At 37.0% G+C, this 24263-nt stretch overlaps 1 protein-coding gene across 1 annotated transcript in view; it reads right to left on the reverse strand.

The window, feature by feature from the left end:
- The window catches only part of IQCH (IQ motif containing H), a 278771-nt gene that overhangs the window by 206921 nt on the left and 47587 nt on the right, over positions 1–24263 (reverse strand). Inside the window, exon 4 of the mRNA XM_044660111.1 lies at positions 22508–22627. Within this exon, the coding sequence (XP_044516046.1) occupies positions 22508–22627 (120 nt within the window). The remainder of the gene's footprint in view (positions 1–22507; positions 22628–24263) is intronic.

A 24263-nucleotide genomic window follows, 5' to 3' on the forward strand; every position in this document is an offset into this window, starting at 1 on the left:
AATTATGTGAAAGATTGCTCCAAATCACTAACAGTAAGAAAAATGCATGTTAAAATAACCATACGAAACCACCTCATATTCATAAAATTGTTGGAGGAGATGTAGAGAGGCCAGTTAATACACCACTGCAGGGCTGTGACATGACCAAATAATTCTGAAAAACAATTTCAAATAGCAAGAAAGGTCATTATTGTTATTAGCCTAATTCAGACCTCATCTCCTAGACTATTTTCTACTCAATGGTCCTATTATTAGGTGTATACTCCAAGGAAGACAAAGACAGTAGGGAAATGTGCCCATATATGTCAAAATATTTATAGTAACACTTTTTGATGCAGCAAAAAACTGGGAACAAAATGGATAACCATCATATAGTGAATGACTAACTGTATTATGGTATGTGAAAAGTAATGAAATAATAAGAAATGAAAAATACAGAGAATTCAGAAAAATATGGAAGCTTGTATGAACTGGTATAGTTTAAACAAAATAACTAGAACAGTGATGGCAAACCTTTTTAGAGACTGCTTGCTGTGCCCACCCACCCCCAAAACAGCATGTCGTGTCCCCCTCTTACCCCAGAGAGGGAGGAAGTGCTCCCATTGGGCTGCTGGGCAGAGTGGTCAGGTGAAGAGAAAAAAATGTCCTCAGTGCAGTGGAGAGGGGGAAGGGAGCAGCTCCACAAGACCTTCTGCCTTTTGGTAATGAACTCTGGTGGGTGATGGCTTGTGTACCCACAGAGAAAGCTCTGCATGCCCTTTTTTGCACACATGCCATAGGTTCACCATTACAGACCTAGGACAAAAATGAGCAATGACTACAATAACATAAATAAATAACTTGAAGAGAACTGAACTCCATGTAATGGTAATGGCCAATCTTGATGCTGGACAGCAGATGATGATAGCTCTTCCTCCTGGTAGAGAGTTGAGTCAAAGCGTGGTTTCATAGAAGGTCAGACATGATCTCTGTTGATTTTTTAAACTTTTTCTTTGTTAGAAGGAAGAATAAAATAGAGAAGTGTGTTTCTAAGAATACAGTAGTGTAAAAACTAAAGGTATCAATAAAACTTAAGTTCAAAAGAAATTTCATGGCTCTTTCAAAAATTCCAAGTTGGTCCCTGAAATGAAATCCTATATTTTTAACACTAACATTCTTCTAGTGAAATTAAGTGCTGGGCATAAAAAACAGGCCATAGCCCATGCTCTCAAATATCTGCCATTTAGAATAGGGAACTGAGTTACACAAGAATAATTGATAAAGTCACAAGAAAGAGATTCAACAGAATGAGATAAAAGATTTGAGGAGCAAGGGACCACTTCTAGCAGGAGAAATCAGGAAAAGGGTTATAGAGATACTGAAACATGAGTCTGACCTTAAAGGAAGAAGATGATGATTTCAATTAATCAAAATGTGAAAGGAGTGCAATCCAGGATGAGATTTGGAAAAAGCTAGTGCAAAACGGCTGTAATGAGTACAGGGTAGAGTAGAGTGGTATGGCAAAGTGGGTTCAGTTCAGACTCTTGAGGGTTCTGAAGGTTGGACTGTATTTTTTCCTTTTTGAAATAGCAGCCACCCAAGATTTAAATATAAGTAACTTGGTTCAGACTCATGTATTAGGGAGATTAAGATCGGCATTTGTGTGTACTGTGGGTTGTAGTTGGAATTAGAAGAGAAGAAAGGGGCAATTAGGAGGCAATCACAATAGTCGAGAAGATGAGACCTGAATTAAAATAAAAGATTTAGAGCTAGAAGGGAACTAGGAATGGAATCCTTTCCACTCTCATTAAGACCTGAGGGAGGTTGATTGACTTGTCCAGAGTCATACACTAGTAACTGTTTAAGGCAAAATTTGAACTTGGGTATTGCTGACTCAGGAGGTAGGTAAATGAATCAATGTTGCACCTGGAGTCAGAAAGACCCGAGTTCAAATTTGACCTCAGACACTTACTAGCTGTGTGACCTTGGGCAAGTCATTTAAAATTTGTTTACCTTAATTCATTGGAAAAAGAAAAGGCAAACCCTTTGCCAAGAAAAACCCAAGAAGAGTAAGGTATGACTAAACTACTGAACAGTGTTAAGGGAGAAACCAGGGAAAGGTACCTTGAACAGTAAATATGGGTCCAGGTGGGTGTGAGAGAGAGGAATGACAGGAAGGGGCCCACAAGTAGGGACTAAAGTTTAACAGCAAAGGGGAGTCTGTTACTGAATTGGCTGTTAGGTCCAACTGCCACTCTGAAGCACCAAGACTAGGCCTATGGAAACCAGCAAAGTAAAGGCAAGTGTTTATAAGTTAAGGCTACACATTTAATCAAGGACAAACTAAGATTAAGGATGGGAATAGGGTTTACTACACTTAAAAGCTAAGGGCAAATCACAGGGGCAGGGGAAGGACTTGACTTGACTCTCCTATGACCTAAGCAAAACAGGGCCCAAAGAAAGCTGTACTGGAGTCACAAGGGAAAAGTTCCTCCCAACCTGGTTCCAGCCAGGTTTGGTCAGCTTAGCTGAGGACCTGAGGGTGGCTTTATTTGGGATCTCACGGCTAATCCAGGGATGGTTTCAGAATGCCAGGAGTCAACTCCACCAGAACAGATGATCCAAGGTACCCAGGTAGGGAGAGAAAGTTTGCAATGCTGTCCACCAGATCACAAACCACTCCCTACTCGGTGCTGCTCTGCAGGTCTGATGTCCTCTGCTGTAAGCCTTCACCACTCTCAGGATCCCAGGGAATCTGGATACAACTCCCCTAGCTCTGAGATCTCCCAGGGTCAGCCACAGTTTGTGCCAACCATCATAGAGTCCTTCTCAGGCACAAGCCACTTCTTCCTTTCCCTGCATTCCATTAAGAATGTCCACGACCTCCAGCTAAGGCTTTTCCTAGCCTGCTAACACACCTACTTTTAAATTCATGCTTATTACAACAGCAATAAAATTTCTGTCTCAAAACCTATTTCTCTTTTTATTATGCAACTTCTAGCTTATCCACATTACAAATAATGCTTGCTATTGGTTTTTGATAGATCATTTTGAAGGAAATTCCATTTTTTCCTGTACTTTTTAGTATGTTTTTTAACAGGAAAGGGTACTGTATTTAGTCAAAAGACTTTCCTATATGTATTGAAATACTCATATGATTCTTGCTTATTATTGTTAATATGGTCAGTTGTGCTTATAGTTTTCCAATACTGAACCAGGACAGAATTTTTATATAAATCCAGCCTGGTCATAGTGTATGATCTTTATGATATTTTGCCAGTCTCCTTGCTAATATTTTTTTTGCATCAATATTCATTAGGGAAGTGAGTCTAAAGTTTTCTGTCTCTGTTTTGACTCTCTCAGGTTTAGATATCAAAACCATACTTGTGATATAGAAGTATTTGATAGGACAGTTTACATATTACTGAAATTAATTGTTCTCTAAATGTTTGGTAGAATTCACTTGTAAATCCATGTGGTATTGGAGGTTTTTTTAGGAGTTCGTTTATGGTTTGATCAATTTCTTTTTTTTCTAAGATGGGGTTATTTTAGTATTCTACTTCCTGTTTTGTTTATTTGGGCAATTTGTCATTTTAAAGTTATTCATCCTTTTCTTTTAGATTTTTCCATTTTAATGGCATAAAGTTGAACAAAATAGGACCTAATAATTGCTTTTATTTCTTTTTCATTGGTTGTGAATTCACCTTTTTCATTTTGTTTTTTTTTTCTTTTAAAAAAACCAGTTTAGCTAATGGCTTATCTAGTTTCCTCTGAAAAATAGCTACTAGTTTTCTTTAATTTTTCAATTTCTTTCTCTTTTTATTTTGTTAATATCTGCTTTGATTTTCAGTATTCCTATTTTGGTGTTTAATTGGGCAATGTTAATTTGTTGTTTTTCTAGTTTTTTAGTTGTGTACCTAATTCATTGATTGGCTTTCTCACTTTTATTGATACAAGTATTCAGAGAGATATATTTCCTCTTAAATGCTGATTTGTTTATATCCCACAATTTTTGGTATTTTCTATTATTGTCCTGATCTTCAATGAAGTAATTGTTTCTATTTTTTTTCTTTTGCATAATGTTTAGGATTAAACTATTTAGTTTCCAATTAATTTTTTAAATCTGTGCTTCAATGGCCTATTATTATTAAATGTAATTTTTATTGCATTATGATCAGTAACGGGTGCATTTGATATTTCTGTTTTATAGAGATGTTTGTGAGATTTTTATGCCCTAATATATGGTTGATTTGGGAAAGTTCCATGCCCACCTGAGAAATAAATATACTACTTTCTATTCCCATTCAATATTCCCCAGAGGTCTATTACATCTAACTTTTCTAAAGTTTTATTCAGGTCCTTAAATTCTTTCTTGTTACCTTTTTTAATTAGATTTATATAAATCTAAAAGGAATAAGTTAAAGTCCTTCACTATTATACTTTTACTATCTATTTCTATAATTCATTTATTTCCTCCTTTAAGAATTCAGCTGCTATATCATTTGATGCATATATATGTAGTATTGATATTAACTCATTGTCTATGTTATTTTTTAGCAAAATGTAGTTTCGCAATTTGTCTTTTTGAATCAGATTTATTTTTGCTTCCCCTATGTCTGAGGTCATGATTGCTAACCCTCCCTTTTTAGTTTTAGTTGAAGCATAAAAGGATATGATTCCAGTCCCTTATTTAAACTATGTATCTTTTTTTAAAGTAAGTTTCTTGTAAACAATATATTGTTGAATTCTAGTTTCTAATCCATTTTACTATCTTTTGTTTTTTGAGTTCATCTCATCATTCATATTCACAGTTATGACTGCTGTGTATTTCCCTTTATCCTATTATTTTGTCTTTACTTCTCTTTTTACCTATTCCCTCCCTGAATGTATTTTGCTTACCAATACCTCCCTAAATTTCCTCTTCTTCATATACCCCCTTCTTTCCCTCTTATTTCCTTGTTGTGTATTTCTGCGCCTAACTGTGTATATATGTGTATTCTTTTTTTTTTTTTTTTAAACCCTTAACTTCTGTGTATTGGCTCCTTGGTGGAAGAGTGGTAAGGGTGGGCAATGGGGGTCAAGTGACTTGTCCAGGGTCACACAGCTGGGAAGTGTCTGAGGCCAGGTTTGAACCTAGGACCTCCTGTGTCTAGGCCTGACTCTCACTCCACTGAGCTACCCAGCTGCCCCCTATATGTGTATTCTTCCTGTCTTTAACCAGTTTAGATGAAAGTGAGGTTTAAGTGTTGCTACTCCCCCCCTCCACTGCCCACTCCTTGTACATTTTTTTATATTAGACCCAAATACACAACACATACATTATGTGGGATATTTTCTCTATTATTCCTCTCTCTTTTCCCAATGTATTCCTCTTTGTCATCCTTTCCATTCATTATCTGATATCTTCAAAACATAACAAAATCATTCCAGACTAATTAAATTATCTCTATGACTCTTGATGATAGAGTTCTGAGAGGTAATATATATCATCTTCCCATGAATGAATATAAACAGTTTAACCTTGTTTAGACCCTGATGACTGCTCACTGTTATTTGCTTTTTTATGCATCTCTGGACTCCTATATTTATGTCAAATTTTCTACTCTTCTGTGGTCTTTTCGTCAGTAATGCTTAAAAGTTCTCTAATTTGCTAAAGATCCATTCCCTCCCCCACCCCCTGAAGGATTATACTATTTATCTGGATAACTTTTTAATTTAAGTCTTGATCCTTTGCCTTCTGGAATGACACATTACAAACTATCTACTCTTTATGGTGGGGACTATTAGATCTTGTGTGAGCTTGAATGTGGCTTCTCTGAACTTGAATTGCTTCTGGCTGCTTGTAATATTTTTTCCTCACCTTGCTTTTGTCTATAATATTCTTAGGCATTTTCATTTTGAGATTTCTTCCAGGAGAATACTGGTAGATTATTTCAATTTCTATTTTGTCTATTGGTCTTAAAGGTCTGGACATATTCTTTTATGATTTCTTGAAATGTGATGTCTAGAGGTTTTGTTTTGTTTTGCTACTAGCTTTCAAATAGTCCAGAGATTTTTAATTTACCTCTTCTTGATAGGTTATCAAGTTAGTTATTTTTCTTATGAGGTACTTCATTTTTTTACTTTGTTTTTATTATTTCTTGCTGCCTCATGGAGCCCATTAATTCCCATGCAGCCAATTCTAATTTTAAAGAAGTTATTTTCTTCTCAAAGGTTTTATACCTCTTTTTTTTTTCAAGCTGCTAATTCTTTTTTATGTCTTTCTTTCCTACATTTTGCTTCTTTTCCCATTTTTTCCTGTACCACTCTTATCTGATTTTTAAAAAGTCATTTTAGTTCATTTTTTAAAAACTCATCTATTACCTCTTTTAGGAGTTCCTGCTGAACTTCTGTCTAAATGGAATTTTTCTTTGAGGCTTTGCATGTAGATAGTTTGGAATCATTCTCTTTTAGGTTTTTGTCTTAGCTACCCTGCCACTATGATCACTCAGGGATTTGTTTGTTTGTTTGTTTGCTCATTCTTCGAGCTAATTTCTTTTTTTAATTTTAATTTTAAAAATTCTAATTTACGTGACAATATAATTTATTAATATTAATTTTATGATATTTTGCAATCCATGTTCTCTCTCTCCCAGTTCTCTCCTCTATTAAAAAGGCAGGTAATATGATGTAGGTTGCATATATATTATCATGTAACACATATTTGTATGTTGATCGTGTTGTAAAAGAAGATATATATTGCCTACACTAGAGAAAAATTAATGGAGGAAATAAAGTCCATGTGTTCTTCTGTGGTATTGGATATCTTTTTTTTTTTTTGTCATGATTCTCTTGGAATTGTCCTGAATCCTTTTTAGCTTATTTCTTGACTTTGGATTTTGTGTTGAAGTTAGAGCCCTGCCCATTTCTAAAGCGGAGGTGAGGGAGGCCTAGTATAATCTTTTGTCCTCTTACATCCTTCTGCTGCCTTCACAGCTCAGGCTGGGAGTCTGTAAACTTTCATTGCTCCTAAAACATGTGATCTGGGGAAGAGGTCTGTTCACTGCCCTCCTGGTCTGGGTTCTATTCCTACTATTTGCTTCTAAAGCTTGTTCACAACTGGGACCAATGACTTACTCTACCTACTCATGGCTACTTCTCGTCCCAGAGCTACAGAACTGCCTGATGGTGCAGGTTGATGTGACCAGTGCTTTTTCAGGAATTTCCTAGAATTTCTTTCTACCTCTGCTTCCTGTCCTGGTGCCCTCTTTCAATGCCTAGGTATTGAAACACTAAGCACTATAGAGTTTCCTGGTTAGAGCCAGTACCTAGTATCTACAGGTCTCGTGTCTGCAGACCTCCCCCTCTGTCTCCCTAAGCTGCCATAGCCTGGAAAAATGACTCACTGTGACTTTTCTTTGGCTTTCCTGATCAGAATTAGGTCTGATACATTTTCTAGATCTTTGTCAAGGAGGTGTATGTTGACAACACTAGATACTAATGCTTCCTTTTACTTCTTCATTTTGACCATATTTCCCTCATTTCCAATGTAAGAAAAAAAGTCGTTCGTATGTAAACTTGTGGTTTCAAACACTGCTTAATTTTTAACCATGTGATCATCTGTACTATTGTCACAAGAAACAGGAAAGAAGTCTTTGATCTTGAACATACAAATAAACATGTTGTCTCCCTCATTAGAATATAGACTTCTTGAAAGCAGGGACTATTTTTGACATTATATTCTTAGAGCCTAGTATAATTCCTGGCACATAGTAACTATGGATGCTTATTAAGTGATTCCTGATTGATTGAAGATATCTATATCATATAAATATATGAACTTGAAATAATACTTTAAATATCTATATTATGACTCAGGGCATCTGAGTAAAGAAGAAATAGGATTAAATGGCATTTTCTGACTAGTATATGCTGTTGCTTTTGTCATAATTAGTATTGCTATTATTCTCTTATTGTGGAATAGTGCAACAGTCTCTTGGCATTTCCCTTTAAATACTTCTGGGGTCATAAGTGAAATTAAGTTTGGTTCTCATTTACCTCATACTAGCAGTTTGGTTGGTTTGCAGCTGCAGAACTGCTGGGGCCCTTTTTATTTAATTTGGCATCCCTTCCTGAGCAGTACTGAGATTTACTTCAATGACTCCACTGGGCTTCACTATAATTCCGAGACTGGATTGGTAAAGTTTGCTGTAGTGATGCCCAGGTAGATTTGTGAAGGAGAGGAAAAAGCTCACCCAAGGCATTCTCGCCCAAGTTAATGCCTTGACTATTAACTCCTTAATGTCTTCAATCCATGTTAATTTAATTCAAAAGAAATCCCATTATGGACCTGTGATAGTGGCATGACTGACCCTGATGGTAAGAACAATAGGGAATATTAGATAATGTTCAAAATAGGTAGAAGTAGGGAAGAAGAGAAGGTTGGGATTTTTTCTTTTCTTTTCGTTTTTTTTTTCCTAGAGCCACTTGGCCAACATCCTGTGTCAGATCATTGAACCTACAAAATGCCAATTAAATTCACATTTTGTGAATTCTGCTTTTACATTCAAAGTAGTTTAAAACTGTTCTGCTCTCTAACTTTTTTTATTAAAATGTCCTATAGAGGGATGAGGTATTTTAGATCAGACAGACAGACAGAATTTACGTGTGACTAAGACTCTTAGACACTAGAAGATAGAAATGAGGTTAGGTTCAAATATCTCTGGCCTTGACAAATAGAATGCTGAACACATTTGCTTTCTCTGCCTACCTAATCAATATTTGGGAACAGTCTAAGTATGATCTGGCAGAATTCATGATTCTAATGTGTTCCTCAAGTAGTTCCTAGTGTTTTGTCATAGTCACTGGTGTTAGAGAAAGGTTCTCTTTCCCCATCCATGTGGGGAGGGCTGTCACAGACTTAAAATTGAAAAGGCCTTTAATAAGCTACAAGGTATAACCTTCTCATTTTACAGATGAGGAAACTGAGATCTAGAGAGTTTAAGAAATCTGCTCAGGATCATATAGGCAGGAAGTGGCAGGGCTGGAATTTGAGCCTGGCTGCCTGACACAGATCCATCTCACTTTCTACTACAAGGTGCTGCCTCTAGTTACCCAGAAGGTATCTCTACTGAATGTAGTAGAATGTTATAGCTTGTATACTCTAGTTTTCTCAGCACAGATTCCCATTATAATGGAGAGCTGATCTTGGAGTGAGGAGGCTAGCTAGGTGTAACCAAAGACAGTCAAGAAAGTAAGTAATCGACAAACATTTAAAGTGCTATCTGGCACCAGCTATTGTGCTTGGTATTGGAGATTCAAAGGGGAGAGCATTTATTTATTTGTGTGTTGGGGTAGAGTAGCAAAGTGGGCAATGAATAGAGTCCTAGATGTAGAGTCAGGAAGTCCCAAGTTCAGTCTGGCCTCAGACAGTTCCTAGGTTTTTGACCCTGGGCATTCGATCCCTTAACCTCTGTTTGTCTCGTTCTTCTCATCTGTAAAATGAAGAGAATAATAACACCTACATCATAGGGTTGTTCGAGAATCAAATGAGATAATATTTGTAAGGCACTTAGCACAGTGAATGGTACATAGTAGGTGTTTAATAAGAATTTGTTTGCTATTTTCCTTAGGTTCTAATCTCAGGCTTCATTAATTGATGCAGTCAGTGATCTGGGACAATTCTGAAAGATTTATGACAGGGAATGATAAATACTTTCAGAGAAAGAATTGTTGAGTCATATAGATGTGGATCAAAGCATACTAGCTTTTACATCAATTTATTTATGGTTTATTTTGGGGTTTGGGTTGAACAAGTGTGCTCTTACAACAATGACCAATAGGAAGTGTGTTTTGCATGATTATACACGTATGGCCAAGATCAAATTGTTTACCATCTCCAGGTGGGGGGAGGGAAGGGAGGAAAGGAGACAGTTTGGATCCTATAACTTTGGAAAATATATGTTGAAAATCATCATTACATGTAATTGGGAAAATAAAACATCTTTGAATTAAAAAAAGAAAGATGCACAAATATCCAGGATCAGGCAGGTGATAATTGAATTGGACTTAATTTACAATAATCATATGTTATAGGGGTAGCTAGGTAGCTCAATAGATAGTCAGGTCTGGTTTGGGAGGGCCTGGGTTCAAATATGGATTCATATGCTTCCTAGCTGTGTGACCCTGGGCAAGTCACTCAATTCCTATTGCCTAGCTCTTACCACTCTTGCCTTGGAACTAAAATTTAAGGTTCATTCTAAGGACAAGAGATGAGGATTTTAAAAAAATACTGATTTATTGTATTCTATTCTGGGAGGCATTGTTTTAGGAAGGATATTGATAAGGAAAATGTCCTAACAAAAGCCACTGGGATAGGGAAAGGCCTTGAGTCCATGGTGTATCAGGATCAGTTGAAGAAATTTAGGTAGTAGGCCTAGAGAAAACTTGCAGGAGCATAATCAATATCTTCAAATATCTAAAGAGATTTCTTGTGGAACAGAGATTAGATTTCTTTTGCTTGGTCCTAGAGGACAGAACTAGGAACAATGGATAGAGGTTGCCCAGAGGCAAATTTAAATTTGATATAAGGAATAACTTCCCAATCATTAGAACAAGGAATTCTTGTTCATGTATGGGTTGGAGTACATGACCTCTGAGGTCTTCCAACTCTGAGATTTCTGTAATTCTGTGATCTTTAAAAATCGTTATGAATTTTAACTTCCTAGGCTAATATATCAAGTTATAGAAAGGTTTAGAATTATTTGTATTGGCTTTTTTAACCTGTTGTTAGTCATAGCCATGATTTATGTGGTGCCAAGTGAAGATCAAAACTCTCAATTATAAAGATGTTCTTATTGTTGTGAGGAAGATTAGATTAGCTAGTGATTAGGAATTAAGTTGTACATAGCAGGAAGGAGCTGGAGCTGGGAATTCCAGGTTGGAATGAAGGAGCAGGAAGAAGTGACTTGGCTCTGAATGGGACTCCATTAGGGGTTAACACAAACTGTGGTTAGTCCTGGGAGATCTCAGAGTAAAAGGACATCTTGCATCCTGATTTTCCCTGGGATCCTGTGTGGTGTGGCATCTAGCAAAAAGGACAAGATCTACAGAGCCAAGGGAGGAGGAGAAGTTTGAGTTCTCATGGACAGTGCTTCAAGCAAAACCCTCACAACCTGGTACCTGAGACCACTTTGACTCCTGGCATCCAGAGATCATCAGTGGATTGCAGTGAGAATCCCAAAGCCACAAAGGCCCTAGCTGTACAGACTCAAGCCTGGCAGGTTCCAGGTCTGAGGCAGACACCCAGAGACTCGATTTACAGCTCCTTGGGCCTGTTAGTTTTGATCACTTAGATAAGAGTAGAATAAGTCCTCCCATTGCCCTGTGGTTTTATCCTTTAGATTTTAAGTATAGAAATTCCTTTCCCATCTTTTAGTCAAACATAATAAAAGTTGTTAAGTCCCTTTTACCTTGCCAGCCTGTTTCTAGACTCTGGCCTAGTACAAGCTGAGTGACAATTAAGATCAACTGCCATTCCTGTGGGAATCCAGTAAACCCTGGTCTTTCCACCCTGGTCCAGTCTCTCATAAATTCCAGAGGGTGTTCCCACAAACCACTTAGTTTATTATAATATCCCTGGTGACCCCATTACCTTACTTATATTTTCCACACTATGGAGGTGTGAGGGGGTGGGTGGAATGTAACATTTTATAACAGTTTCCAGGGATAGTTATGGTAAAACATGAAGACTGTCTGTACAGATTAGAATTACTGCAGGTACATAGTAATCCCATCATTTAAGCCAAGTTGATGCTGCTCACCTCATTAAGGTTTTTAAAAACATTACTCTAAGGTACCAATAAACAAATATTGTAAGTGATGTGAAATGCTACCATGTGTAAGGCGCTGAGCTAGATAGACAGGGTAAAAGACAATAAACTAGTTGAAGAAGTTTCATTCCCAGGCCATGCAGTTCTTCCTTTAGTTCTTCTAGGGTCCCCCTCTATCTGGTTCCCTTCCTTATTTTTATTTCCATTTTTAGCCAGAGATGCTATTTACTGAGGAAGCATCCATCATTTAATTCTTCTCTTTAAACCTATCCCTCAGTTCCTGGTCAAAACTGCCATTCTCACAAATGGCTTGTCTTCTAATATCTTTCACTAATTCTTCTTACTCACTAGGATCTCCCTGCTCTTTAGCTATCTATATCCTTTCCTTCAGTGGCTAATCTCGCAAACTAATCTAGTTTCTTTTTTAAAAAAATTCTCTCTCTCTTTTTGTCATTATTGGGTCCCAGGACATATATTTAAATAATTCTCTTTTAGTACAGGCATTAATATATCTAAAACTAATTTATTTTATAATTTTTCCATGCCAAATTATACAGAATTACATTTAAATACTCACACATTTTGGGGACAATGATTTTTGCTATGACCTATCCCAAAAGGTTTAGACTCTAAATAATTTGCCATTTTATAACCTAGAGACCAATTTCTCTTGTTAGAATGGAGACTATTAAGGGGCAGCTAGGTGGCTCAGTGGATGGAGAGCCAGGCCCAGAGACAGGAGCTCTTGGGTTCATATCTGGCCCCAGACACTTTCTATAGCCACTTAACCCCCATTGTCTAGCCCTTACCACTCTTTTACCTTGGAACCAAAACACAGTATTAATTCTAATATGGAAGGTAAGGTGTTAAATAAAAAATAAGAATTACATGATTTAATTGATCCTTTCTTAGTAGCTATAGTATTATGCTCACAATAGGTGAGTGATAAATGCTAATTTATAAATAAATTTCATGGAATTTTAGAATTTAGCATAGAAAGTACATTAGTATCATCTTGTCTAACTCCTTTAGTTTCAGCAACAATGATGGCCAAGGGGCTGGAAAACAAGACTTTTGAAGGTTAGTTAAATATTTGGGCTATTCTAGCTAAAGAAGGCTGCTAAGCAACTTAATTTTTTTTTTCCGAGTACTCTTGCTTAAGGAATAAAAGCTAGTTATTGTAATCATCTAATGGAAACAAAACAAATGAAAATGGACAAGTGAGTGAATAAATAAATAACTGAAGATGTTTGTAGTCAAGTTCAGTTCTTAAACTGTAGATAAAGACATTAAAATAAGTTGTGCTGGTACAGTAATGACAAAAAAAAAAACAAATATAGTGTTGTCAAAGGATTTTTTTTAAATGTGTCTGTGGCTGACTGGGCATTGGGGCAGTTACATGGTTCAGTGGATAAAGCCAGACCTAAAGATGGGAGATCCTGGATTCAGATTTGACCTTAGATACTTCCTAGTTATGTGACCCTGGGCAAGTTACTTAATTCCAATGCTTAGCCCTTACCACTCTTCTGTGTTAAAAGGTTCTAAGACAGAAGGTAAGGACTAAGAGACAGACAGACAGAGAATTCACAGATCTTTAAAGGAATTCAGAGAGGAAGTAGTAAAAAACAGCTACTGTCACTACTCAAATAACAATGAGCCAAGAATCATAAATTCTCTTATTCTACTATTGAATTTTCCTGGGAAAGAAATTTTGCTTCCTTCTTTTGAAATACTGAAAGGCATCACAAATATGAGGAACAGGTCCTGACAAGATGGTGGACTCCTCTCGTAAAGCCATATAATGTAGTAAAAAGAAAAGGGAAAAATAATTGAGTTAAGTTTCATGTTCCTAACTTGTTACTTTTCCCTCTGCCCTCTCCTCAACAGGACATGAGGAAGAACACATGATATGTTAGCCCTTTAAGAGGCTAACAGGTGAAATTGTTTTACTTTGATTGGTTTAAACCCATGTGAATGATTGGAGTTTTTAAATTGCATTCCAATCACCTGGTTCTCCTGACTAGATTATAATGCTTAGTAACCGTCTGAACGAGGGGCAGGACTGATTCATATTAGGGTCTAGGATAAAAGGGAGCCAGCCTGCTCCCATTCCTTGTATTTGCTTGCTATAACATGGGCTCATGAGTCCTCATTCTCATAAGGATTAAATAAAAGTCTTTGCCACATTAATGCTGTGTCTGAGATTCTTTTGAGTAGGTTGATGTTCCTCTCAACAAATAAAAGGCACTATATTATTTGGAGGAGGATTTGTTTTTTTTTTTTAGAACTGAGGTTCAGTAAGTCACATTTTAGTCAGCACTGCCAACAAAGCTGAAAACTTCTCACTTTGTTACTCGGGAACCATAAAAGCTAGAACACGAGTCCACTATGATTGTCTTTTTGGCCACCATGGAGTTGATGAAAAGGAGTGTGGCACTGTGCACTCAGAAGATTCCCATCAAGGAAATTTTGAAAGATATATGAACTAATGCAAAACCAAGTGGTCAGAACAAGGAGAACTGTTTACCCAAGGTCCCATCCATCACCTCAATAATACTCTCTGGAAAGCTAAAGGCACTTTGTGGAACTACTAAACAGATATTTTATCCTCCTCTCTGATAATGTGCTCTTTGTACAAAGCCCAAAGTCTCCCAGCAAGTTAAGACTTGACTTGGGCTTTCTTTGTCCTTTCAGTTGCTGAATTGTTTTTAAATCCTTACCTTCTACCTTAGAATCAATCAGTTCCAAGGCAGAAATGTGGTAAGGGCTAGATAGACAAATGGAGTTAAGTGACTTGTTGGGGGTCCCACAGCTAGGAAGTGTTTGAAGGCAGATTTGAACTCAGGACCTTCTGTCTCCTGGTCTGGCTTTCTCTACATTGAGTTACCTGGCTGCCCTTCAACTACTAACTCTTGAAAATAGTCATCTTCTCCTCTGAAAAAATAGTGTCATTATACAGATCACTCCCTCCTGGCCAGCTGACACCAATTCAGAAACTCTCAATCTCTGGAATTACAATCCCTGGTTACTGCTAGGGCTAAAAATCCCCAGTTCTCAGTATCACTGTTCAGTGACCTAGGCTCAGGGGAAAATGCACAAAACAGAAGAAGCAGCCAGGCACTCAAGGTCCAATCTCAGGTTCACTTAGGTTAAACATGTATTCTCACTGCCAACAACTTGTAGCCACCATACCCACTAAGGATGGATGTGTGAGATAGCTCCTCCTCTCCCCCTTTGCTGGAAACCCAAAGTAGGGCTGTCAGAGTCCAAATTTAAACACCTAAAGATGAAAAGATAGAGAGGTGGAATCCTTTTTTCCTTTTACATTTTACTTAAGAGGGTAGCTTTTTTGTTTCATTCATGGACTATCTTCAACCATACCCAAAAAGCAAGGTAAGAAACCACAGAGGAGGGATGGCTCTGCCATCACTGGTAACACTACTACTGGACACATTTACTGATAGATGCCACAATGCATGCTCAGCTCCATGGGAAGTGCTTCTGCCCTACCCCACTATTCTCCTTAGCAAGTTCTGCCATTTTTGCTTCCTTGGGCCATCTTGTGTGGTTGCCTTGGGGGGTCAACTTGTTTTTGAAAGGTTTTGATTTTCATCTGGAATCATATAATTTCAGAGCCAGTAAAATCCTTGGGTATAAATCCAAGACTAAAAAAATCATCTAGTCCAGTGATGGGCAAACTTTTTAAAGAGGGGGCCAAAGGAAAGGAAATGCTCATCTGTCAGCCTATTTCTAAGGCAACTCTTTCAAAGTTTCATTGTATTGTATCCTACTCATTGTATTCATCAGATTAGAAATAATGTTGCAGGGCCAGATAGAACATTTCAGGGGGCCCGTATCTGGCCCGAAGGCCATAGTTTGCCCAACAATGATCTAGGCATTTTCATAAGAGGAAACTGAGACCCAGAGAAGTGAAGTGTCATTCAAGGTCATGTGAGTTATTAGAGGAATCTGGGGGCAGCTAGGTGGCACAATGGATATTGCACTGGAATCAAGAAGACTCTAAATTCCTATCTTATCTCAGACACTAATTATCTGTGTAATTCTGGATAAGTCACTTAACTCCATTTGCCTCAGTTTCTTCATCTGTCAAATGAACCAGGGAAGGAAATGGCAAATCACCCCAGTATCCTTGCCAAGAAAACCCAAATGGGAGGGGGTGGCTGGATAGCTCAGTGAATTGAGAGTCAGGCCTAGAGACAGGAGGTCCTGGGTTCAAATCCGGCCTCAGACACTTCCCAGCTGTGTGACCCTGGGCAAGTCACTTGACCCCCATTGCCCACCCTTACCACTCTTCCACCAAGGAGCCAATACACAGAAGTTAAGGGTTTAAAAAAAAAAAGAAAACCCAAATGGGGTCACAAAAGGTCAGATAAGACTGAAATGACTAACAACAGAAGAACTGGAATCAGAATTCAGAAGCAGAGGTCAACCACTTCTCTCCAGGTTTTTTTTTCATCTTATGAAACAACATTCTTCTTCTTCTCCTTCTCCTTCTCCTTCTCCTTCTCCTTCTCCTTCTTCTCCTTCTCCTTCTCCTTCTCCTTCTCCTTCTTCTCCTTCTCCTTCTCCTTCTCCTTCTCCTTCTCCTTCTCCTCCTTCTCCTTCTCCTTCTCCTTCTCCTTCTTCTTCTTTTTCTCCTTCTTCTTCTTCTTCTTCACATGTATACCATATCTATAAAAGATGCATTTCAAAAGCAGGAAGGCTTGGGTTCAAGTTTTGCCTCTGACACATAATGGCTAAACAGCTCAGGGAAAGTCACTGAACTTTTTCAATGCTCTCCATTAGGGCTGTCACTCTCAAATTGAAACAGGGCTATTAACCCTACATAAGGATCCCTGTGGACACATTAACTTAGAAAACCACATAGTAGCATTATCTACGTCCTATTTTATTTATTTTTATTTATTTTGTTAAATATTTCTTAATTATATTTTAATCTGCCAATAACAGGACTCTGCTGCTCTAGGCATTTCTCAGACTCTAAATTCCTTAGGGAAGATGTTGGCCTTTTTGGGTAGAGAGTTTCCTCACCAAGGATCTCCCTATGGAAATGAAAGCACAATCCCAGTCTTTATCCCTATCCCACTGCTGTTGCTACCCAAGGCTATTCAAAGTTTTTACTTTAATGCTGAGACTATAGGAAAGGAGAAAAAAAAAGAACTAAATAGTCAATCTGCAAATATTGTATAAGGTCTTGTCATATGCAAGTGAAGTATTGTGGGATATAGTAAGTAGCTTAAAAATGGGCCCCTGCTGAGAAGCTAGGTGTTCCAGTGGATAGAACTGGGAAGTCTTGGGCTCAAATCTGGCCTCAGATACTTCCTAGCTGTGTGACCCTGAGCAATTCATTTAATCCCAGTTGCCTAGCCCTTACCACTCTTCTGGGTTAGAACCAATACAGAAAGTGTTTAAAAAAAGGAGCTCCCTGACCTCAAGAATTTGATAGTTTATTTGGAAAACGACAGTACATTTGGGGGAAGAAAAGTTATTTAGAAATTGAAAGAGACTTTGAAGATCACTGAGTTCAACTTCCCTTGACCATGTAATGACTAAATATCAACCAAAGGCAGCAAAACAAGGAATGTCACAAGAAAGTATTTGATTAATTGCCAGTTGAGTGGTCTGGACTGGGATGGCCAACCCTCGAGGGCATAAGCCTGCTTACAACCCTCCAAGGAATAGTACAGCAATCCTTTGTTCCCCTGAAAATGTAATCTGCTTAACAAGTCTGTGTGAAAAGAAACCAAGACTCAGATTGTAGTAGTGCAGTTATAAACTTGAACAGCTTGAGCACACTAGGATAGGCTGTAAGGGCTTGGAGTTCAGAGAAGGGAAAAAAATAACGTGGGGCCTTCTTTGTCTGGAAAGCCTTTGAGTTAGGAGTGGAGCCAGGCATAGGAAATTGAAGCCCAGAGAAAAACCAAGAATCAAACCAATCTGGAGAAACCTGGAAACTCTCCACCAGTCAGAAGCTCGTTTTAATTCTTCCTTATGGAGTCTCTCAGTCAACTTCTATTTACATGTAGTCTCTGAAAAGTATATTGGATGACTATGTTGTCCTGGGTGCCGCATTTAAAAAAAAATAAATCCCTCTCTGCGAGGGATCACCAGCTTGGGTTTTACAGGCATATGAGGGGAGTGTGGTTTTCAAAAGACACTGTGTGTGCCATTTGAATCCTTGAATTCTGACTGCCCATCAGAAACAGGGTATGACATCTCGGAATGTCCTTAAAGCTCTTCCTTTTGTTCCCCTAATTTAATTTGCCACATAGATGCTCCTGGAAAAAGGGGTTCCAAGTTGCTGACTCCACATTTCCTGCAAAAAAAATCAACACTTCTCCTTTAAACATCTCTCAAAGAAATTACAGCTGGTAGTCTGCTGCTGGCTCCCCCAAATTCTACCTCTGTCAAAATTCTGCCATGGCAGGTGTGAGGAAGAATGGATGCAGAACTTTGGTGAATACCACATCTGTTTTTTGAAAAGGGAAACAGAAGAGGCACAGAAGCGGCACAGAAGGAAGTAAAAGAGATAATTGCTGGCTTGAACTACAATACATTTTACTTGTGGGCAAGGGGCCAGCTTACACCAGGCAGAATATGCAGGCCTATCTTATTGGAATTCAGGGGTGGGCCTCCATTCTTGTCCGGAGACAGCTGTAAACCAGCCGCCCATAGCATCGCAATCAGGCACCGAGTTTTGTCAAGGAATGCTGATATGTACAGAAGCAGCTTTGCCTGCTTCAACTGCACCCCTGCCTAGCAAAATGACAGTCAATCTCTGATTCCAGATGACAAGAACTGGATAAAAACTTAAAACAAATGGTGACCTTTCAAAAGATTAATTTGTTTACCAACAAAAATGTTCCCTCTTTGTCATCCGAGATGGGGGTGACCTTCACATTCCCATATCTGGGCTGAAAGGATGCTGACTATAGTCATCTGTTAACTTAACTCCGTTCTCAGCAATTATTCCCTTTTTTATTTTTAGTGACAAGAAGGCTTTATTAATTCACTGTTCTTCTTGTTATGGTTTATAAATGCAACAAGCTCATTCTGAATTACTGCAGTGTAACATCAATTTGTTTAAATCTAATTCTGCTACCGTTGCCAAATTATGTTGTGACTGTAATTGTGGCCATATGCATGGGCTTAAAACACAATCATGTTTTGAAACGCCCCCATTCCTTCCCCACCCCCTCTCCCCACTGTCCCCACTCTCTTACTTCTGGTGCTTCTTATAATCATTTGAAATTAACACAATTGCTTGCTTTACGTGACTTGATCATTTCAGAAATGAATGTGCTCTTCCTGATGGAGTGAGAGATTAGTAGACACCCCCCCCAAGTGAACCAGTAAAGAATGAAGCCATGATTTGTGGGATGTAGTTGCCACCCAACTAAGTTAGTGAAAAACACTGCATAACATATGACTCATAAAAACTAGAAATCATAATAGTATTAAATTTAACCTCATGAATAAGTAAAAGATTCTAAGTTTACATTGCATTATATATTTATTTATTTGGAAAGTGGGACCAAAGGACTGGCATAATTCTACAGCAACTCACATCTTGCCAAAAAGAAAAATGCCTTTATGATTCTTTTCTAGGTCATAACAGTTATAATCAGAGTTATTTGTGCTGCAATTCAAAACAATGTTTTTTTCTGCTGTTTTTCTATGCATTCATAATATTTCTTTTAAAATTCATGTTAACGGATACATGTTTCAAGTCTTTTAAGAAACCTTTCTGTTTCTGGTGATAAATCGAAGTCAAATTTTCTGCAGAGCTTTATTACTCGTCTCCTATAACATCTAAGTTTGGAGCTACACTTGGTGGGTGAGGGGGAATGAAAAGTATCAGTCCTCCTTGTCCTCACGCCACTTCACCCAACACCTAAGCAAAGTCACATATCTTAGAGTGAGTGGTCTTTACTTATTTATTTAAAATGATAAGATTGGCTTGAAATCCTGCACAACCCCACTTAGTCTAGACACTTTGCTGATTATATATGTGTGTGTGAGTTCACAGCAAATTCTGAAGGCAATTTTACCTTATGTCTAGAATTGTACAGTTTGAATGTGTCTGTTACTCATTATCTGCACAAAAATCCCTGATAATATTTAAAGATCACATCAGATAATCTTCCACAGGAATTTAAGGCGCTCCCAAATGTATAATGTGTCACTGCATTCTTGGGGACTAGATAGAGAAATGCATGAACTCTAATGTTCACTAATTTTCTCTGTCAGAAATATCTGAGATAAGATTATGCTTTCTAAGCCCTGTGAGTTTCACTTGGAATGGCTAAGCACATAGCCTTCTACAGCCAGATGAGATTCCACCTTTGAAAATTTTAGAATAGTTCTAAAAAGCCATTAGCCACAATACTGTTGTTTTTTTCCCCCAATTAACTAGATATCACAGTGTTAGATAAATTGCCTCTTGGTCTGGGCAACTGCTTTCAAAAAGCATTTTTATACATGGTAACTTACAACTGTTTCATTCACAGATGCCGTTTATGTTGTTTAAAACCAAATACTCAAAAATTCTCTTTCAGTACAGAGCTTTCTGTACAATTTATCTGTTAATAGAAACACAACATGGAAACTTTCTTTAAAAAATAGTACTACTGAATGACTGGGTCAATATAAAGTTACAGAATCAACCATTTAGAATGAAATTATTCCTCAGCTTATTAATAAACTAGTTAATTCAGGCGAATAATCCAGGAGACAGTCATATACACATACCCTAAAGGTGCTCTCACTTGGATTTCATGGGTCAAAGTCTATGTACAATGAGAAAAAGCTTTATCAAAGTGAATGAGGGCTTGATACCTCAATGTGTTTATATATTCTATTAGTAATTATTCATTAGCAGTAGCACCAATGGAAAAGACTCTCCAGAGTCATTTGTAATTGAGACTTTTAAAGATTCTCCAAATACACATATGCAATATCTGGGGCATCTATTTACTTTGGAAACTGTAATGAAGAAACTGACTAAGATTCTGGCTTACAATTCTGGATGCAAAATCAGTTTCCAAACTCCCCTGCTGCCTATTCATCTAGTGTTATGAAACCAAAACAAAAATGTTTTGAGGAATACGAGTCTTGAAATTTCATTACTCAGGGGCTGCTAAGTGGTTCCAAAAGAGGGCCAGGCCTGGAGATGGGACATCCTACATTCAAAATTGGCCTCAGACACTTTCTAGCTGTGTGGCCCTGAACAAGTCACTTAACCCCCATTGCATGGCCCTTACCATTCTTTTGCCTTGGAAACAATATATGGTATTGATTCTAAGATAGCAGGTAAGGGTTTTTATTTGAAAAAAGTTTTTTCATTACTCAACTAGATGAAATTTGAATGTGAATTGTGATTGCCTTAGGTCAGTAATAAATTCCTTGCACCCAGCTAGTGAAGTAATACTAACAATAAAGACAGATAGACAGATGGGCACAGAGACATAGAAGGAAAGGAGAGAAGAGAAGGGGGAAAGAGGGAGAAAAGAGAGAGACGAATGAGGCAGAGGGGGGGAGATAATTTGTAAAGGTTTTAGGCTCAGGAACAGCATTTATTGGGAGAAAAAAATGTCTATATATCTTGACTTTCAAAGGTTAGATTTCTGTGACTGGCTGTTTGAGAAGAAAATGGCATATTTATTCAAAATGTAGGCCTAAAATAATAGATTTTAAAGCTACATGATAGAAAAGGTTGAATTAAAAATTCAAAAGAATAATCTTAAAAGATGCTTTTGCTGGTAGGAAATTTTCTTTAATGCAAAACAAAATACTGTTTTCTATTTAGAAGAAAAAAGGAATATGAATTACCTTCATTAATATATACAATTGAATACTTGATAGAAATTGGAGACAGAAAAATGTAGAAATATCATGTGACTCAATAATTTTTTAAATAATCATGCCAATCAGCTTATTTAGAAAGGTTATAAAAATTAAATCATTTAATGATTATTGCAGATCCCAATAATAATTGGACATTTTCCTTATGTCTTTCTATGTGCAACAACATCATTGACATCTCTTCATTTTTGTCCCCAAAAGTACAGTTGCCTTTTTGAAAAGGTGAATAAACAATTCAAAGAGCAAGTCATTTCTAAATCATATCTCTTCACTGGCAAAAGCCAAGAAAGAATCTAAACAAATTTCTTTGCTTATATTCCTCTGCTTGGAATTCTTATTAATAATATCTACTTAAAACATAAAAGATTAGTTCTTCACATCTATCTGTAATGAGATTTTGGAGTTTATTAATGTATATGTTTGCATTATTATATCTCATTTTATGCAATTATTTTTACTTTATTTTTCTAGACTCAAACATGTCACTGAAATAACATACTTAAGATTTTCTATTAATTCTCATAGTTGTTAAATTGTATCTTCTTTCCTCTGGTATTATAGTATGCATCTCAAAATAACTATACTATTTAGAAATGTTAATAAACAATATAAAACTAAATTATCTGCAAATATAATAATCTTGTATTTTTGTTCAACCAATTTTAACAAACAAAATAAAAACATCTCAATAATTAGAGAGATGAGAAATTAAAAAGAAAAAGGATCAAAATCTTTTTTTAAAAGAAGGCACATTACTTCTGTTATCAGTAATTTACTTTTTTTCATTTTAAAAGGAAAATAATAAGAGGTCATTAAAACAACTCATTACTTACATGTGTTGGTTTTCTCTTATTAATAAATGGCAAAGTGATTCCATAGGCCTTATTTAAAGCAGCTCTGTGGCCAGCATGTTCAGGATCATGCATGACTTTAAAATGCAGCCCTGCCTTTATCTGAAACAAAGAAACAATGAAACTTTTATGTCATAATTCCATTTTCAAATTATATTTTTGCAAGAATTAAGCTGCTCGCCAATACTAAGCATCCTCCAAAGTAAGGTAAAGTCCTTTAAAAACTAATTTTTAATGTTATGCTTGAAGGAAATAGGATTTTAGCTTGATCTTTTATTTAAGCTTCTTATTAGTACGCTTTATTCACAGAAAAGAAACCTTTTTTTCCAAACCTTCCTTTATGTTTCTTTCTATATAAACACAGAGCTCTCACACATCATTTTTATTATCAAGAATAATGTGAGAAACCATTGAGCAGGAGGAGGAGACAAGAAATCCCAGTCTGGATTTATTTTGAGATTTCCAGGTCAGAGTTTGCCATTGAAACCTATACTACATATAGACAGGTAGAGGGCTCTCTTGGTCTGTTAATGCAGCCACTTTCCTCTTGGGACAGTTATAGGTAAAACCTAGTTTGGACTTGGAAAATTCATCCAAACTGATTCTGCTTCTTCTTTTAAAGTCGTTGCCCGATGTCAAGCAACTCAAAGACATACTCATAGCAGATGCTTTTGTTTTTAAAGGATAAACTCTTATCTGTCATTCAAAACTATTCAATATGGTAACTTTTAGAAAGCATGAAAATAAAGGGAAGCTTTGTCGTATAGCAGCAAAGCCCTGAATTGAAGGTTAGGATACTTTGATTTTAATTCAGACTGTGCCACTAGACAAGTATGTAACAATGAGCAAATCGCACCCCTATTAGGATCCCTTTTGGGGTCATTGGACTGGGTCGTTTCCAAGGTCTTTTCCAGCTCTGAAGTTCCAGATTTTAGTTTAAACTAAATAGCAAGACTGGCTTCTGAGGTGTCTCTACTATCTCCAGAAAGCATGGGATTTTTAATCTTGGTGATTTTGCTTGAAATCTTAAAATTTGGATGGGGGGTGGCGGGGGAGAGGTAGGAAGAAATCTATATAATTAATTACTGCTCTTGGTTATGGGGTTGATCTGAGATGATTGTTGAAAGGGATTTAAAAAAAAAAAACAACCAAAAAACTCACAGATAATTTCATGATCCAGTTATTTCTTTGATATATAAATGACTTATATCTACAAAGGCAAAGTGAAGGAAAGGATGGTCAATTATCTGAAGAACTCATGCTATATAGACAAGCAATTTAGCTACCTCCAATCCTCTTTTTCTTTTCCCAACAGTAATTTGTTTTCATCAGATTTCCAGATAATTATCTCAAGTTTCCATTTTACTCTGCTTTCGTAGGAACTCAGGATTGCAGATGAATAACAGCTCGTTTCCTTTGCTTGAGGCACATACAGTAATCCGAATATATACCAGTGTCATACTTAATTCTAATGCTTTTGCTTCTTTGTATTAAGTCAGACACATGGCATTATTTCACAGTATTTTCATGGAAGTCTAGTGCCTTTTTATTGAAATAAATACCTCAGCATATTTTTTTCCTTCTTAATTACACTTTTAAAATAATTTCCACACTATCAAGGATTGGGAAATTGCTAATATATATAATATTGACTGAATGTAGTTACTGTAATTAGGATGCTCTTAAAATGTGGGTCCTGGATACAATTGATGGTAATGGCTTCATCTATCATGTCTAA

Source organism: Gracilinanus agilis, chromosome 2 (assembly GCF_016433145.1).
Source record: "Gracilinanus agilis isolate LMUSP501 chromosome 2, AgileGrace, whole genome shotgun sequence".
Lineage (NCBI taxonomy): Eukaryota > Metazoa > Chordata > Mammalia > Didelphimorphia > Didelphidae > Gracilinanus > Gracilinanus agilis.